Source organism: Pipra filicauda, unplaced genomic scaffold (genome assembly GCF_003945595.2).
Source record: "Pipra filicauda isolate LSUMZ 115617 unplaced genomic scaffold, ASM394559v2 scaffold205_size1947385_pilon, whole genome shotgun sequence".
Taxonomy (NCBI): domain Eukaryota; kingdom Metazoa; phylum Chordata; class Aves; order Passeriformes; family Pipridae; genus Pipra; species Pipra filicauda.
The window spans coordinates 987,322-1,004,215 of NW_024104316.1; the positions used below are offsets into that span (position 1 = coordinate 987,322).

The window sequence follows — 16,894 nt, forward strand, 5'->3', positions numbered from 1 at the left end:
ACCACCATCTCCCCCAGAAACGTTCCAGGTCCAGCTCATTCCCATCTGACACCCTCACAGCACCGCTCTCTTCTTCCAGTCACCCAGGAGTGCAAAGAGAGGGATCCCACACTGTGATGGCAAGACAGGCAAGGCTGTTACACATGAAAATAGTGAGAAATAGAAGGGATAGGAGAGAGAGGCACAGCAGAGCTGGAGGGACAGAAGAAAGGGCTGGAGTGGGTACTGGGGACTCAGGGATGATCCTGGGCTTAGGTCACCTCAGGCTGGGGGTGAGGAAAGCAAGTGGGGGGATCCTGGGGCTGAGTGTGGTTTTGCCTTGTGGAGGTCTGCAATACCCTCCCCGGGCCTTTTGGCATGTCCAGGCCCTCCCTCACCTCTGGGTGTTGCTCTTCCCTATCCTCCCTCCTCTCTGTTCCATTTTGGGCCCGTGCCCACCCCAGCTCAGGCAGACGCTCCCGGGAACCCACCCCTGGTGCACGGGATGCCACCCCTGCTGCCCTGGCCTTGGCAAGGCTGGGGGGGGACAGTGGTGTGTTTTTACAAGACACTGCACCCCCATCAACCCACGAGCTTATTTTATTGTCCCGGTGAACTTTGCTTCCCAGCGGCTCCGATCCTTCCACGCGCACGCGCCGTGGCTCGGGCCGAGCGCCGGCCTGCGCCTCCGTCGGCATTCATTTCTTGCCAGCAAGAAAACAAAGAGATAATAAATAGGAAGCTTATTTGTGGGGAGGGCCCAGGGGATGGCCTGGGGTCACGGGCCAGGCTGTGCCTGGCCCCGGCCGGGCCAGCGGGGGGGCTGCAGGCGGGACAGCCCAGCCCCGGGCCGTGCACTCTGCGGGGCTGGGCATCGCCAGCCCGGGGGGGCCAGGGGGATATAGCAATCTCTATTTAATTACAGTAAAATAGACTATTTAAAAAATTATTTCTAGTAGTTAAAAAAGTGTCGTGGTCCATCGCACCCCGGCAGGGTCAGGGAGCTGTCCTGGGGTTTGGGGACGAGCCAGTCGGTGCAGGGATGGACCCCAGTCCGCTTCGCCCTCGGGAGGGCCCATCCTGGGGGGTCTCTCACAGAAGGTGCTCTGAGGGGGCTGGCAGGGTGGCCACCATGGGTGACAAAGCAGGGCACCATGCCCCCTGCCAGCCCCATGGCACTGGCAGACCAAAGGCAGGGGAACGGGTGCCCTCCCACCCAGACCCCACAGCAGGGCTGGTCCCTCACCCCAGGGCCTTAAATGACGTGACAGCAGTTGAACTGCCCCAGTGAGAGGAGGCTCTCCTTGGAGCCCGGCCGCAGTTTGAAGGCCAGGGCTTTCTCGCAGAGCGGGATCTGCAGGAGCCTGTCCCGCAGGCTGCCCCCCTTGCCCTTGCCCGGGTCCAGCTTGATCACACTCTCCGCGCCCCCTTCGGTGCCTGAGCTCTCCACCGACTGCCGGGTGGGGCTGGGGGGAGCCCCCTGCCCTGGGGACGTGTCCGTGGGGCTTGGGAGGGAGGCAGGGGTTGTCTCTGCTCCCAGCACCTGGGGTACCCCAGCAGAGCTGCTCTGGGGTGACAGGACGGCTCCCCTTTCCTTGGGGAACTCTGACGAGGAGCCCCTGGGATCTGTGTCCTCCTCCCTCCTCAGGGGCTCAGCTCCACGCCCCCGCAGGCCCAGGAGACCCTGGCCCCCCGTCACTCCCTTCCCAGCCCAGGCTGCCCCCGGGCGCCCGCCCCGGCCCCCCAGCTCAGCCCCCGTCCCCCAGACCTCCCCACGGCCGGGCGGGCGGTGGGCGCGCAGGAAGGCTCGCATCTGCTCCTGGTTCAGTGAGCTGCTCTTCCTCTCCATGGCGCTGGGCCTCCCCTCCTCATCCTCCTCGTCCTCCTCTTCCTCCTCGCAGATCTGCTGCAGGGCCGGGGTGCTCTTGGTGATGGTGGTGTCGACGGCGGGGACCTTCAGCAGGGTCCCGGTGGGCTGTCGGCCACCAATGTCCCCTCCGGGGGGCAGCCGGGACCCCCCAGTGAGGCTGCCGGGCTCCGTGAAGGGCAGGAGGCTGCTGGCACCGCCCCCGGAGCCAAATGTGTCCGATAAGTTGGTCCTGAGGGAGGGGAGAGAGGGAGGTGTCGTACCCAGCTGGGCATGGAAAGGGCTGTGGCAAGGAAGGGGACAGGGGACTGGCCAAGACCCTGCACTGGGGACCTGGGATGGCACGGAGGGGGTAACGTGGACAGGGGGAAGGAGAGGGGCTCACCTGCTCTGCACCTCCTTGGCCAGGTTGTAGACGAGGCTGAGGCGGTGGCCCTGCTTCTCCCGCTTCTCCCGCAGCATCCTCTCCGCCAGCAGGAAATACGTGGCCGTGATGTGGTTGTAGCGATCGGCTTCCAGCGCCCTGTGCGACCGAGGGACTCACGTCAGTGCACCACGGACGTGCCGGGACCCCCAGAGCCCTTTGCAGGGGCTCCCACCTCGGCATCCCCCCCCAGCACTCACTCCTGGATGGTTTCCCGATCCGCGATGTTCCCGCACATCATGGCCTGGAGGATGATCTCGTGCTCCTCCTGGGACACGCGCTTGTGGGAGGTGAGGGGCAGCAGGGAGCGGCTGGCGGGGGACGGGTCCACCCCCTGCAGCCACGTGTGGCCCTCGATCTGCTCCAGGGACGCTCGCTGCTTCGGGTCCCGCTGCAGCATCCTGGAGATGAGACTGCGGGAAAAGGAGCAACGCTGCAACCCTGCAGCAGCATGTGAACCCCAAACCAGGCAGCTTTACCCTCCCTTTTCCCACCTCAGCTCCCAGGCATCCCCGAGGGATGGGGCACCCACCCCGGGGGCAGCATGTTGGGGTCTGGGGGTGCAGCGAGGGGGGTGGTGCTTACTCAGCACACTGGGCCGAGACGTGCGGGGGGACGGTGTAGCGGCAGTCCATGATCATGGTGAGGGTCTCGCTGTCGTTGGCCTCCTGGAAGGGGGGGTGGCCGCACACCAGCATGTAGAGGATGACCCCCAGGCTCCAGATGTCTGCAAGAAGCAGCAGCAGTTCAGGTTGCACTCCCCGTGGGCCGAGATTCTCCACCCCAGGGACCCCGGGGGGGCCACCCCACCAGTCCATAATGCCGATCCAACAGACACCAGTGGGAGGCAACAGCTCCCAGGTCCTGCCCCATGGACAGGGGGACTGCAGCCCCACCAAGGCAGGGAAAGACCTTCCCCATCCCCACATCCAAGCAGGTCTCAAGGGGCTTCACCAAAGCAGTTGAGGTCCTATCCCCTTGTCCAGGCAGGCACAGGGAGGCCAGCCCTGAGCTCTGTCCCACCAGTCACTCTCCCCTCTCCCCCCCAGTGCCATCTCATGTCATTTCTCAGCTTCTCATTCCCAGACCATTCCACCACAACCATCCTGGCACTGGGCTGTGCTGCAAGAGACTGCAGTGATGGGATGAGGACACAGCACTGATCTGGGCTTTCAGGCTCTGTGGGCACCGGCTGGAGTGGGATCGCTGCCCCATCCTGAGGGCAGGGATGGAGCCAGCAGCATCTTCACTGGTCCCTCCTGCCCAGAACACAAAACTCCTGCAGAAGGCACATTTAGGATGCTGAGCACGCCCCGGGGCTCTCTGTTAATACCTTCAGCTGCTTAAGTCAAGTGTTTGAAAATTTCTCATCTGCATCGGTTCTCTCCCTTCATTTCCCTTTCAGCGCCACCAGCTTATTTTCCTACCGCCTCCATAAGCTATCCCTGCTCTCTGCTTGGGATCCGCCTTTTCCTGAGCCAACGCTGGGCTTTTTCCTTTAAGGGCTCGTGTTTTGCTTTGCTAAATCCTCCTGCCCTAATTCCAGCCAGCCAGCCAGCTCAGATCCTGCTTCCCTCCCGTGTCCCCTCTGTCACAGCAGAGCCTCTCAGAGCCCCCAGCCCAGCCCCCTGTGCCTTGGGACAGCCTCCCCAGACCCCCGTGCCCCGGCCAGGGGAGGAAGGGCGCTGGGAGGCACAGAGAGGAAGCGGTTTTCAGGGCGGGGATGGAGCAAAGGAAACTTTCGGAGCTCCTCCACCCAAACAGCAGCATCCCAAGCAGATTTCCTTCCGGCCTCACCCCCCCAAATAACCACTAGCGCCAGATTGCCGGCAGCTGCGTCCTCACTCTGCTTCTCCCGAGCCCCGGCGGATGCCACGACGGACTCACAGCCTGCTCGGGCTTTTTCCCCTCCCCGCCATGATTCCTGTGGGATCTCAGTGGGTGCTGGGATGGTCTCTGCAGGGAGGACCCCTCGAGCCAGGGCAGGGCTGGGCAGCCCAGCACCCAGGGGATAGCTGTGCTCCCTGCAGGGACAGCAGGGCCACCGGGTGCTCCCGGCATAAGGGGCCAAAAGCGAGGTGGTTCCTGGCCGGCAGGACCACACTCCAGGATACGAGGGAGGCAGGTCCCCAGGGTGCCTCACCACCCTTACCCACAGCTGGGGCGTCGTACTCGTCCCCGAGCAGGATCTCCGGCGCCGAGTAGGCCAGGGAGCCGCAGCTGGTGGTGAGCATCTTGCCGGGCTGGAAGCGGTTGCTGAAGCCGAAGTCGGTGAGCTTGACCACCCCCTGCTCTTGGAAGAAGACCACGTTCTCTGGCTTGAGGTCACGGTGCACCACGTGGAGCTTGTGGCAGTAGGAGATGGCGTGGACGATCTGGGCGAAGTAGTGCTTGGCCCGCGGCTCGGCCAGGCCGCCCTCGTGCCGCATGATGTGGTCGAACATGTCCCCGCCGTCGCCCAGCTCCAGGATGAGGTAGAGCTTGGCGTGGGTGTCGATGACCTCGTAGAGGCGCACCACGTTGGGGTGCTGGACCAGCTTCATGCAGCGCACCTCCTGCAGGAGCTGCCCCGCCGCCTCCCCCGCCAGCTTGCTCTTGTCGATCACCTTGACGGCCACGCGCTGCCCGGTGAAGACGTGCCGTGCCAGCTTCACCACGGCGAAGTGGCCCTTGCCCAGCGTGCGCTCCAGGTCGTACAGCCCCGCGATCTTGCCCTCGCCGCAGCCCTGCGCCCCGGCCATGGCGGCGGCCTCGGGCGCTGTGGGACGGAGGAGACGCTGAGCAACGTGGGGTGAGGGATGGAGCTTCCCCGAATACCAGGCCCCCCAGCACCTCGGGCATCAGGATCCCAGCAGCTTGGGTACCCTGACACCCCAGCTCCCAGTCCCCATCCTGGGATCTAGGCACTCATCTGTATCCCCACCTCCAGTCCCCAGCACCCTGGACATTCCAGTACTCCCACCTCCACTCCCGAACATCCCAGGGTACCCCATTCCTCACGTCCAGGTCCCCAGCACCCTGAGCACCCCAACATCCTCTCTGTCAGTTCCCAGCACCCTGGACATCCCTTTACAGCCCCGCTACTTCCCAGCAACCCAGAGGGCATCTAGGTGTCCAGCACCACAGCACCCCGGGCACCCCAACACCCCTGCCAACAGTCCCTCATCACCCTGAGCACCCCCATACCCCACCTGCGTGTTCCCAGCACCCCGGGCACCCCAAGACCCCTATCTCCAGGCGTCCAGCACCCCTGTCACCCCATGCTGCCACTTCCAGATCCCAGCACCCTGCGCACCCCAATACTGCCAACCTCCAGGTGTCCGGCACCCTGGGCACCCCAACGCCCTCACCTCCAGACCGCAGCACCCCGGGCACCCCCATGCCCCCCCCGCAGCCCCCCGATACCCACCGCAGCCGCTGCCCCCCGGTGCGCCCCGATGGAGCCGCTCTCCCCGGGGCGCGGAGCTGCGGCCGCCGGGGCTGCGGTGCCCGGGCGCGCCCGCCCCGCTGACGTCAGGGCGGCTCCGGGATCGCGCCTTAAAGGGCCCGGCCCGGTGCCCACCGGGGCTGGGGGGATGCTCTTCGCACCTCCCGACGGGGAGACCCCGGGCACCGCCGCCCCGACGGCTCCCGCGGCCCGGCTCGTCAGTGCCCGTGTGGGGTGGTGGCACTGAGGGGGCATTAGCGGTAACGAGGGCTGCTGATGAGCTCAGTGAGCCGCCCGCCTGCCTGGATGCTTCCAGGAGGAGAGGGAGAGGGAGAGCCGCCTGCCCGGGGTTGTCTCCCGAGGGTCCCGCTGTGGGATGAGCTCCGGCTGTGCTGCCCTCCTGCCCAGGGTGCCCGCTCACGGCACCTCCGCTGTGCCCCTGACCCGCTCCATCGCCCGCTCCCACCCTCCCTGCAGCCGGGAGCACCGAGCCGGGGGCGCAGCCCCGGCCCCCCTTTCCCCCTCGCTGTGAGCCCTCTTTTCCTGGAAGCGGCCCGGCGAGCGGCCGGCAGCCTCATTTAGCTCGTTACTGGCCATCGGGATGCGCACAAAGCAGATGTTGCTCCTGCAGATTAAAAAGCTCTCAGCGCGGCCGCCCTCATTCCCGCTAATGCCTTCCCAGAAGTCCTGGCCCGCGGCCCCGCCGGCTGCAAACAGGCCCTAATGAGCCGGGCCGAGGGCCCCGAGAGGCGGTGGCGTCAGCGGGGACGGGGACAGCAGGGCTGGGGACCCGGAGCCCCCAGGGCTGGGGATGGAGGAGCTGGGGATGGATGGGGCACTCGGCACCCACCTGGGCCTCGGGGATGGGAATGGGAAGGGCTGCCAAAGCTGCCTCTAGCCCAAGATGAGCCTTCGCCCAGGCATGTGGGTGCAGGAGACACTTGGGTGCTGTGCTGGGGGGGTCCTGACTGGGTGTTGTGCACTGGGGAGCCAGGTGGGTGCTGAGTGTTTCCAGCAGCCAGAGGAGATGGGACACGGGCAATCGAGCTTCTCACTGGTCCCACACTCGCTCAGCCCATTCCTCAAATGCAGCAGGAATCAGATCATGCTGGGACAGGGCGTGTGAGGGGCAGAGGGGGCCTGCAAAGAGCCCCAGGGCTGGTGCTGCAGCCAGGAGTGGTGGCTCATGCTCTACTGGGGACCTGCTGGGAGGCCTGGGGGGTCCCCTTCATCCAGGAGCAGCCTGGTGAGGGCAGAGCCTGGGCTGTCAGCCTTCCTTGCTGGGAATGTCACAGCCCACTGAACCTATGTCTTATCCTCCCATTTCCTTGCAGCACTGAAGTCACTCAAGGCCATGAGCATTCCCGAAAAGAGCCTGGCTCTGGGGAGCTGCAGGTTTTCCAAAGGAATTATGAATGAGAGACACAGCCTGGAGAATCTGCAGATGGCCAGTGGTCAGAAGCTGGAGGACTGCTGGAGGCTCTGGACTATGACTGGACGCTTGCCAGGAGATATGGATAGGCAACATTCCCTTTGAAAACCAGTCGAGCTTGGCATGTTTTTGGCCAGGAGCCTGTAGCCCTGATAATTCTCTATTTGGGAACTAAGAGATGCCCTCAAGTTGCAGCCTTGGTGCTTCTCAGGCGTGACTGGAAAGGGAAGCAGTCTGGAAGGACGGTGGGGATCACTTCCAAGACACTTGGGGGTTTGGGGGTAGCAGGGAGCTGTCCCTCCCACGGCTGTGCGGGGCACAGGGCAGGAGTCCCCCCTCCCGCACATTGCCCCGGCGGCTGCTCTCCATCCAGACAAAGCCCGTTTTCCAGAGAATCCCACCTACCTGGTAGTTAGTGGAGTCATGTGGCTGCAGCACTTAATTAATAAAAAGCCGATATAAATCCCAGGAAGCGTGTGGGGCGGAGGACACTGAGGCAGAGAGCGGTGGCGGCGCTTCCAGCGGGCTCGGTGGACCAGTGAATGACGAGCCCCCTCTCTGCTTGGAGAGGTCAGTGCCTACCATGGGAAGGGGCTTGGGAGCGTGTGGGGTGTGACTCCCACGGGTGTGGGGCTCCCCAAGGTGCAGAGGGGTCTCTCCCAGCAAAGAGCTGGGTGGTTGTGTGGGATGGGGAGAAAAGGGGTGGCCAGCATTGCGCTGCTGGAGGCCAGGGCTGGAGCCCCAAGGCTGCTAAAGCAGCAGGCACTGGGTTTCCCAGGATTTGGCTGACAACAGCAACTGTGGTACCCCCTCCTGGCCCCCTTCCTTTTGCTCCCTAAGAGTCTCCCTGCTTTTTACAGCTTTCAGGCCCCCAAAGCCCACAGCCCAACCCTGCAGCTACTCTCGTCCCCCAGCCCAGTTTGCCCAGTCCTTCCCTCAGCTGTGCCCGCTGTGGTCCTCCCCCCACACAGTGCCCAGCCTCTACTGGCATTTCCATGCTCTGAGCCTGGCAGGAGCCGTGTGGGATGTTTTGGCCGCATCCTCAATGGTCTGGTGGCTGCTGAAGGCTGTGAGTGGGGCAGGGGGCACCCTGAACTGCTGCACAAAGGATTGGTCAAGTCTTAGTCCGTTCTCTGCTGCTCCCCCCTCTGTGGGGAGATCCTGAATGTGCCCATACGTGGGGTGCCCCACAGTGCGTGCTCTGGAGGGTCCACGTGAAGCTCCTAGGTGTGTGGGGGCCAAAAAAAAGGCTCTCAAGGCCAAGGGAGCAAACAGTCTGGCATGGTGGCTGTGCTGGCAGGGGCTGCCCTCGCTGACACGGCACTGCTCGGGGGGTGATGCCAGTGGGGGGGGCTGACACTGGACGGGCCCCTCTGCGCAGGCTGTCCCCCGGGACCATGCTGAACGTGCTGCTGCTGTGCTGTGGGCTGCTGCAGGGGATCCAGGCCGTCCTGGACCTCAGGACCACCGACCTCAGCTGTGGGCACCTGCAGAAGGCGAGCACCGGGCTGGAGGGCACGGACAGAGCCCGCCACGCCAGCCTGCAGCGGAGAGCCAAGGAGGCGCCTGCGGAGCTGGCGGGTGAGTTCTGTGAGCCCCCCTTGCTGCACTGCCCAGTGCCTCAGAGTTGAAGTGAGGGTCCCACACCCAGAGTCACATGCAGGGTGGTCCCCCTAAAGCAGCAACAGCTTCTTCTAGGCCTGGCAGGCGAGAGCAGCCTGGCAGCCCACAGGAAGCAGGGCCTTTTTTTTGTGGGGAGCAGAATCAGAGCTGACCCCCCAGCAGCCTCCTTGTCCAGCTTCTCTGTATCTCACAGGACCTCTCCCCAGGCTGGGGTTTGAGCAGATGGCCCTGGAGGTCCAAGAAGCCGATGGTGACCTCGTGAGGAGAGGTGGTGTGCTGGAACCACAGGTAACCCTGAGCTTTCTTACAGACACCTCAAAGAGCAGGAAAGCATCAGGCCACAGCAGCCTTCTCTGTGCCCCTGGGGCCAGGGGAGGTTTGGAGCCCAGCACGGTGCTGCCTGGGAAGGCACTATCTGTTCATCACCTGGGGAGCAGCCAGGGCTGGGATGAGCTGAGGCTGACCAGAGACACAAGGGGCTACAGCACTCAAAGGAGGGTGGTGCAAACCTGTGCTCCTGCAATCCATTTAATTAACCTCAAGTGCAGCCCAGGAAGCCTCTGCAGACCAGCAGCTCACTGGGCAATGCCATGTTCAGCCTGGCTCAGCCCTCAGTCCCTCTGTTTGGGCAGAAGGCACAGCACCCTCCACTAAAGTCCAGGCTGTGCTTCAAAATAAATGTGTGCAGAAAGGCCTTGAGACACAGTGGATAAGGCAGTGAACCCTGCAGAGAGACCACGGGGCTCAGTGGTGATTTCCAACAGGATGAGCCTGGAGTTGAGCACGACTGTGCGCTGCTGGCAGTGGCAGGTTTCAGCAGCCACTCCTGGCTCTCTCCCACGCAGTTCTCTGTTGCTGGCGCAGTGGTCCAGCACCAACTCTGCCCCTGCTGTCCCTCCTCTCTCCCTTCCAGGCATCCTCCACAGAGCTGCAGGCTGCAGGCCGTGAGGAGCGCTCCCCCCGCCGCTGCGTCCGTCTGCTGGAGTCCTGCCTGGGCCAGCAGGTCCCCTGCTGCGACCCCTGTGCCACCTGCTACTGCCGCTTCTTCAACGCCTTCTGCTACTGCAGGAAAATCAGCACCAATTTCCCGTGTGGCAAGAACTAGCGCCCGCCCCGTGGGGCTGCTCCCTGCCCACGCGTGTGCCTCCTCCTCTGCAGCTCCAATAAACCAGCCCTTTGCAAAAGCCACTGCTGAGTGGGAATGGTGTGCTGTGTCCGCTGGGGATCTCAGGGGAGAGGGGCAGCAGCAAGGGGAGGGTGCCTGCACACGGCTGGGCACCGTGTCCACACAGCCAGGAGTCCAGAGCTCCTCCACGTCAAACAAAATGAGCCTTTCCTGGCTGGGTAAGTGGTGTCTCAGCAGCAGGGGTGCTCCAGGTGATGTCTTGGCCACGCTGCTGTCACCCACAAAATTGAGTTTTTTTCCCCTGTGTGCAACGAGCCGGTCCTGACACACTGGAGAGAGAGACGCTGGTTATTGATTTCAGAGCTGCCGAGCCCGGGTGCTCGGGGCTATTCCACAAATCCAGCACGTCCCGCTGGACTTGCCGTGTTGTTATTCACACACAAAAGTTCAGAGGCAGTAAATTCCCAAGCACAGCCGCTCTGTTGGGTTGATTGGTAATTTCCATACAAATCACATAACCCAGGTAAATTCTACTCATGCTCAGGGGAAAGGTCTTCACCTGGGCAGGGTCTTTTTGACCTGCAGGCGTGATTTTTAGTATTATAATGAAGATAGTTCAGGTCTATGATACATGGACCCAGAGTATTTTGCCAAGCTAGCCATGTATCCATAGACAGACACCAGCATCTTGATTTACTGCACCCCTAAAGCCTGTCAGCTCCAGGATGTCCCTGAGTAAGGGGTGCCAGTTCCACTGTCAGCTCTCCTTCCCTGCTCATTAGGCTTGGAAGCACACAAAGGTTTTACACCAAAGAACACCCTGACTTAAGATAATCCTGCACTCCGCACTTGGCGGCACCTTCGCGTCGAACGCCGCTATTTAATTTATTCCCAGGGCGCTCCCGGGCCGTTCCCGCCGCCTTCTCCTTGCTCCCCCCCCATCCCCTCAGGCGGCTCCCGCCGCGCAGTGGCTGCCGGGAAGGGGCCGCTGCCACGTGACCAGCGCGTGGGTCACGTGAGGCGGCGGCGGCAGCGCTCCTGGCCCGTCCCCGCCGCCATGTCGTGCTTCCCGGAGCTCTATTTCAACGTGGACAACGGATACCTGGAAGGGCTGGTGCGCGGCTTCAAGGCGGGGGTGCTCCGGCAAGGGGACTACGTGAACCTGGTGCAGTGCGAGAGCCTGGAGGGTGAGTGGTGGGGAGGGTCCGAGGCTTGCGGGAACCCCCCCCCCCCCCCCGCCTTCCCCTGCCATCCTGAGGGGAAGGTCTGGGCGGTGGGTTGAGGGGAGGTGGTGAGGGGCTGTGGGGAGGCGAGGGGCTGCCTGGCAGCGGCGAAAAGAGTCCACAGCGGCCCTGTCCCCTCTTCACCCCTCGGCTGAGGCCGCGTTTTGTGTCCCGGCCCCCGCCGTCTCAGCTGACTCAGTTTCCCGGTCAGCGCGGCCGTGTGATTGCCCAGCGGACACAGCGCTGTGAGGGAGCTTGGGCTCCCTGTGCTTTCCTGGGGTGGCTCTGTAGCTGTGGTTGTTGGGAGCCTGGTGGGTTTTGTCGGGCATTGCTGGTGAGACTGGTTTTGTGGCTGCACTCCCTAAATGGCAGGAAGCCTTTTTAAGGCCAGAAGTAGGGTTATTTGGGTAATCTAACAATCCCTGATACCCATGATTAGTTTTTAAGGGGATCAGGTCACCTAGGAAAGTACCTGCTGTTATTGAAGGATCACTAGTGGAAAAAATCCGGTGCCTAACTGAGTAAATTCAGCAGTGAATTGCCTGTTGCCTGTGATCTTGAGTTCTTTTTAAAGGCTAATTCTGACTCCCGGGCATAATTTTTTTTCTAGATCAGCGTGTACAAACCTGGAGAACTTTGGAGGTTTTGCTCTGTGATGCTCATTTTTTTCACAATGAGGGTGGTGGGGCCCTGGCACAGGTTGCCCAGAGAAGCTGTGGCTGCCCCATCCCTGGAAGTGTCCAGGGCCAGGTTGAACAGGGCTTGGAGCAGCCTGGGATAGTGAAAGGTGTCCCTGCCCCTGGCAAGGGGTTGAACCAGATGGCCTTTAGAGGTCTTTCCCAACCCAAGCTCTTCTAGGATGCTGAGATCACTTGTGGTCACTCATCAGCTTAATTAGTTGCTGTTAAACTGTTTCTCTGATCAGTGCCCTGCCCGGTTTTCACTCGGCAGTGTCTACAACCTGGATCAAAAATCACAAAGATTAAAACCAGGCAGCTCTTGAAATAGGCTAGAAATACACGTGTCTGGAAATGTTGTTTTTGTCAGTGGGACTATAATTATTGGATTATTCTTTCTTCTAAAACTATTTGTTAAGCATCACGTTTATACTGACAGTCATTGCTGAGTGGTTAGTTAACCCTGAGTATGTAGATGGATCCCTGACCAGTTGAACCCTGGATACAAGTTACCTGGGGCTGCTCACTCCAGGTAACAACAGAATGGGAACAGAGTGCTGTGATGTGCCTCAGCTTCTACCTTAAGAATTCCCAAGCTGTTTTTGCTTAGGAGAGAAGCTCCTTTTCAGCTTCTCTTTTTTGCAGCTCTTTGCTTGCAGCGGTCACTGTCATTCCTACTATGGAGCCCAGGGCCTGGAAGAGGGCAGTGGGAGTAACTTCTGCTCTCTGGGCAGTCACAAGTGTCAGCATGCCCTGAACTGTGACTGTGTCACTTCCCTGCAGTGAACTTCCCCTTTGGAGTCTTTCTGTACTGAGAGCTTCTCTTTTTTTTCTCCCTTCCTTGCTTTCTGAACCAAGTTGCCTAAACCTAGTTCTCCCTCAGAGTGGTGTTTGCTGCATTTGGAATGAGTCAGGTTGGAGTTCCCATATGTTTGCCGTGGTATCATTGGTGTCCTACCCCCGACAGCTCTCCTGCTGTGCTCCTTGTCATGATTCCTTCAGAACCTGAAGGCTCTTCCAAGTTCACTGTCAAGCTTGTTCCTCTTCCACCTGGCTTTCTGTGCCCCTGCCCACTGTGTTTTTGTAGAGGTGTTTTCCTTCAAAGCAGTGTTGCTCTTGATCACTCATGTGGGGCTGTGGTCAGACTATTTCTTTCCTCTGTCCCTTTAGTTGGGATTTTCCCACTCAGTACTTGTTTTCTGTGCTCCACAGACTTCTAACATGCATTCTTCCTCTCCCAGGTACTTGTCTGCATTAAATCCAGGCAGTGGCTGGTGTGTTAGCAGCCAAAATAAGTACTGGGACAGAAAATACTCATACATTGTTCTCTACTCTCTATTTTGTCTTCTCTCTGCTGCTTGTGTGCAAGTCCAGCTCTGCAGTTTGTCCCAGTCCTGGAGCGAGTGATCCTTGGCCATGGAGAAATCCTGAAGGACCAAGGCTGTTCTGGGTCTGGTCCTGGGAATCGGGTATCTGCCACCTTGCTGCTACTGGCATTGCTTGGAGGGTGCTGTGCTTCCAGGTCTGAAATGCTGCTCTGTCTCGTGTGCTTGGGTTGGTCTGGAAGCACAAAGGGATTGACTTCTCTGCTTCAGGACTTGGTCTGGCAGCTCAGTGCTGCTGGAAGGAGGAAATCATGCTTTTCTGTGATCCTCTGTTGTCTCTGCTTGTCTGATCACAAAGTAACCTGACTCAAGCTCTTGCCTCTTGTCGAGTCAGAAGTAGCCAAGTGGGCTGTCTGTGGTCAGGCTCCTGAGCTGGCCTGAAGAAGAGCAGAAAAAGATGTCCAGGACTGAGGGGGGCAGTGAGAACTGTTTTGGCTTAAGCTTTCTCGTAAACCCTGCAGCAATAACATGTTTAATCCCTTCATTCAGCATCAAAAGTCCAGGTGCTTTGGTTGTTTCTCAGCCAGAGGCCCTGTGACGTGCACCTGTGCTGGGATTGCTTGGAGGCTGCCCGGCCCTCCCTGTTGTATCCAGTTCCTGCTTCTGACACAAGGTGTCAGTGAAGGACCTGGAGCCGCCTCCCTCAGCTCCAGCGGTGTGAGCATGGATCTGTGCTGGAGTGGAATCTGTCTGGGGCAAACAGACTTACAGGTCACCCAGATTTCTGCTGTCAAAAGGTTGGTGAGTCATCTCCAACTCCTAAAGCTGTGGTAGCCTGTTAGAGGTCTGGTATCCTCTCTGGAGAATGAAAAGCTGTTGATGTAGTTGGACAGTGGTGCCAGTCTGGGTCTGGAATGTTGGTTGTGGGCTGACTTTAATGGTGGTCTGCAATCCTCCTTACTGCCAAATGCACGTGGAGCCCAAGAAAGCACAAAAGCATCTTGTTTAGAACCAGGACTGTCTTTACCTTCAGGTCAGTGTTCATGAACCTCCTATTGCTAATAATTCCTCTTGCTTCCGCAGCAACAGTGTAGGAAACTGTTTTCTTTCTGACCTGCCAGTGTTGTAGAGGTGATTGGTGTGGTGAAATCCAGCTTCTAGCTGGGTGATGAGGCTGTGAAGTGGCCTGCTGAGGAGTGGCAGGGACTTGGTTCAAGCCTGTGGGCCTCTGTTAGGAGAGGTTTTCCAGAGGCTGTGTGTCTCCAACACCACTGCTCTGTAGGTGCTTGTGCCTCTGTCAATGCAGTTGGCTCAGCTGAGGACTTGCATGCTGTATGGAAACAGTGGTGTGCATGTGGAGGAGTGGGATCTGTCCCTGGAGTGTGTCCTCTCTGCACCAGGCTGAGTGCAGTGTGTGCTTTTGTTTTCACTGTCCCCTTTCTTTTGTTCTCCCCTAGAGGCTGCCTTTGCTTTGAGGTGTTCAGCACCTTTTTGCTGAGAAAAGAGCTGGAGAGGTTGTGCTACCCTTCTCTTTTCCATTTTATCACCGTGGTCCTGGAATTTGGGCCCCAAAAGGCTGGAGCTGGTCTCCTCTTTCAGCATAACCGCACGGGCAGCATGTCCTCTCTTGTGCAGAGAAGTTGCATTGCTGCCAGAGCTCCAGACTGCCTCCAAGAGTGCTTTTGGTGGAGCTTGTGGTGTTCTCACAGGTGTAAGGGGAATGGCATAGATCCTTTCCTGTGCAGCTCCTTTGCCAAACAAGGAGAGGCCACTCGGTGGTCCTGAAGGGTGGCTGTACTTAGATCCCTCTGGAGCTCTGAGTGGTTCACTCTGAACTCGGGGGGTGTAGAAGCCAAGCCATAACGTGGTGGGGACCTGTCATCCTCACCCACACGATGAGGATGCTCTCTGTCTCCTGGCATGTGTAGGAGCCCTGGGTGAAAAGCTGACCCTTGCATGCTGGGGACTGTGCAGGAGGACTGTCCCCTGTCCCCAGGAGCTTTCTTCTGCCAGATGAGGCGGAGTCACAGTGTCTGAAAGGCTGTGCTGCTGATCTTGGTGCTTTGTCCTGCATCCTCTGGTGTAACCACTGGCTGTGGCTGGTTCATCAACTGTCCTGTTGAAACAAGCTCCAGGAAAACATTTTTTATTGGAAGAAAGATAGCCCTTCCATAGCCTGCTAGATCATGGTGGCAAACAAACACTGTGGTCCCTGGCTTCCTGCAGGGTTCAGCGGAGGCTCTTTGCTGTTTGTTCTGGCCTCCTTTACTGGGCAGAGACCTACTTCATAGCTTCTCCTAGCTAAACTTCAAGCAGCAGCCCAGGTCAGCTTCTGAGTACTGGTGCAGCTTCAGCCCTTGTTTGGGTCCTGCCCCTCGTTAGGAGATGATGGTGTCTGGGTTTCCTGGCAGATATTGCTGCTCGGCAGCCCGTCAGTGCTTTCATCTTGTTGTTTTTCCTCGGCTGTCAGCTCCTGCAGCAGGAGACTGCTTTCTGCCCTGTTTATTTTAGCTTCTGAGTGATTTGTTGCCTCTCCCCTGAATCACTGCAGTAGGTGCTGGGCCGATGTCCTGTTAGTGCACTGGACCTCTGAGGTTACAGCTGTAGCTTAGAACAGTCTGCTTTTGGAGAGGGTGGGGATGCAGGCAGATGGGGGGGGTGACCTTGCCTTTTGGACAGATTAGGAGGGGGCTGCCTGCTTGAGGGCACATGAGCCGGTTGTGCTGGGTTTGAAGCTCTGAGAGGGGTGAATTCAGCCCCAGGAGGGGATGTGATAGACACACAGGTTGCTGTTTGGTGCTGAGGACATTTCAAACAGGTGAAGAGCCAGAGGTGAGACACTGATGGAAGAAAAGGCCAAAAATGATGCTTCTCTGTGTCTGTGGCCCAGAGGAATTTCCTGCCTGACAACAGAGAAAAGGTGGCACGTGACTGCTGGTGATGTGCAACCACAGGAAAGGTCTTAAATTCTGCAGGGAACAACGGGTCTCTGAGTAATTCCTGAGCGAGATTTCAGAGAACCAGCTTCAGAAGTGTCTGAGGTGGCTATAAACACACCAAACAAACAGCAATAAGGCAAATGGTAATGACTGCAGTCTCCTGAAGGGAGACGTGGGCAATGTAGCTGATCTGCAGACTGCTGTGTAATCCCTCAGCTGCTTTACTGCCTCCAGCCTGGGAGATGGCAAACGATATTTTAATTTTTATATAGGCAGTGATGGCCCCAGGTGCTTTGGAGCGAGATGTCGGGGTTACAGCAGATAATTTGCGTGAAAACATCATTTCAGCTCGGAAGTTGCAGAAGCTGATTCTGTGCCTGTGTGTGAGAAGACAGATCAGCCCTTGCCTGGAAGTGCTTGAGCCCTTAACTTGATTCAGAGCTCTGCAATGCAGTTATGGCAGGATGCTGAAGAGGGACAGGGTGGAAGTCTGAGCTGATGAGGCCATGGATCATTCTGTCTGAGCAGGGCTTACAGGACAGGCTTTGACTGACAGATGTCTGACAGACTAAGGGCTTGATTCCTTGTTATGGCAAAGCAAACTTGCAGGAGAGGACGGTTGTATTACTGTGGATCTGAAGTCTCTCGAGAAAATGTCATCTGAAATGTCAAGGTGTTGGCACAGCAGGGTGTTGAATTAACCTTCTGTTGTGTTTGTGGCTCATGTAAAGGCAGCTGCATGAGAACCAGAGGGCCTGAACGGAGAGCTGAATGGAGATGGCTGTAAGTCCATGTCATGGTAATCCCAAGCACTGTCCTACTCAGCTAAAAAAGGCTGTCGTTCTGACAAGC

At 59.1% G+C, this 16,894-nt stretch overlaps 3 protein-coding genes across 3 annotated transcripts in view; 2 read left to right on the forward strand and 1 right to left on the reverse strand.

Annotated features, from left to right (window-relative positions):
* Positions 1–561: 561 nt before the first annotated feature.
* LOC113985400 (SNF-related serine/threonine-protein kinase-like) lies at positions 562–5,755 on the reverse strand. Its single transcript, XM_027716152.2, has 6 exons — positions 5,680–5,755; positions 4,423–5,028; positions 2,856–2,997; positions 2,471–2,683; positions 2,232–2,369; positions 562–2,078 (listed from the first exon to the last, which is right to left on the reverse strand). The coding sequence occupies exons 2-6, from the start codon at positions 5,009–5,011 to the stop codon at positions 1,235–1,237; spliced, it is 1,926 nt and encodes a 641-aa protein (XP_027571953.1). The 5' UTR covers positions 5,012–5,028; positions 5,680–5,755; the 3' UTR covers positions 562–1,234.
* A 1,663-nt stretch (positions 5,756–7,418) lies between these two features.
* On the forward strand, positions 7,419–9,933 carry LOC113985405 (agouti related neuropeptide). Its single transcript, XM_027716159.2, has 4 exons — positions 7,419–7,699; positions 8,511–8,710; positions 8,946–9,040; positions 9,666–9,933. The coding sequence occupies exons 2-4, from the start codon at positions 8,527–8,529 to the stop codon at positions 9,855–9,857; spliced, it is 471 nt and encodes a 156-aa protein (XP_027571960.1). The 5' UTR covers positions 7,419–7,699; positions 8,511–8,526; the 3' UTR covers positions 9,858–9,933.
* A 959-nt stretch (positions 9,934–10,892) lies between these two features.
* ATP6V0D1 (ATPase H+ transporting V0 subunit d1) overlaps positions 10,893–16,894 on the forward strand; it is a 34,222-nt gene continuing 28,220 nt past the window's right edge. Inside the window, exon 1 of the mRNA XM_027716157.2 lies at positions 10,893–11,065. Within this exon, the coding sequence (XP_027571958.1) occupies positions 10,936–11,065 (130 nt within the window). The 5' untranslated portion in view covers positions 10,893–10,935. The remainder of the gene's footprint in view (positions 11,066–16,894) is intronic.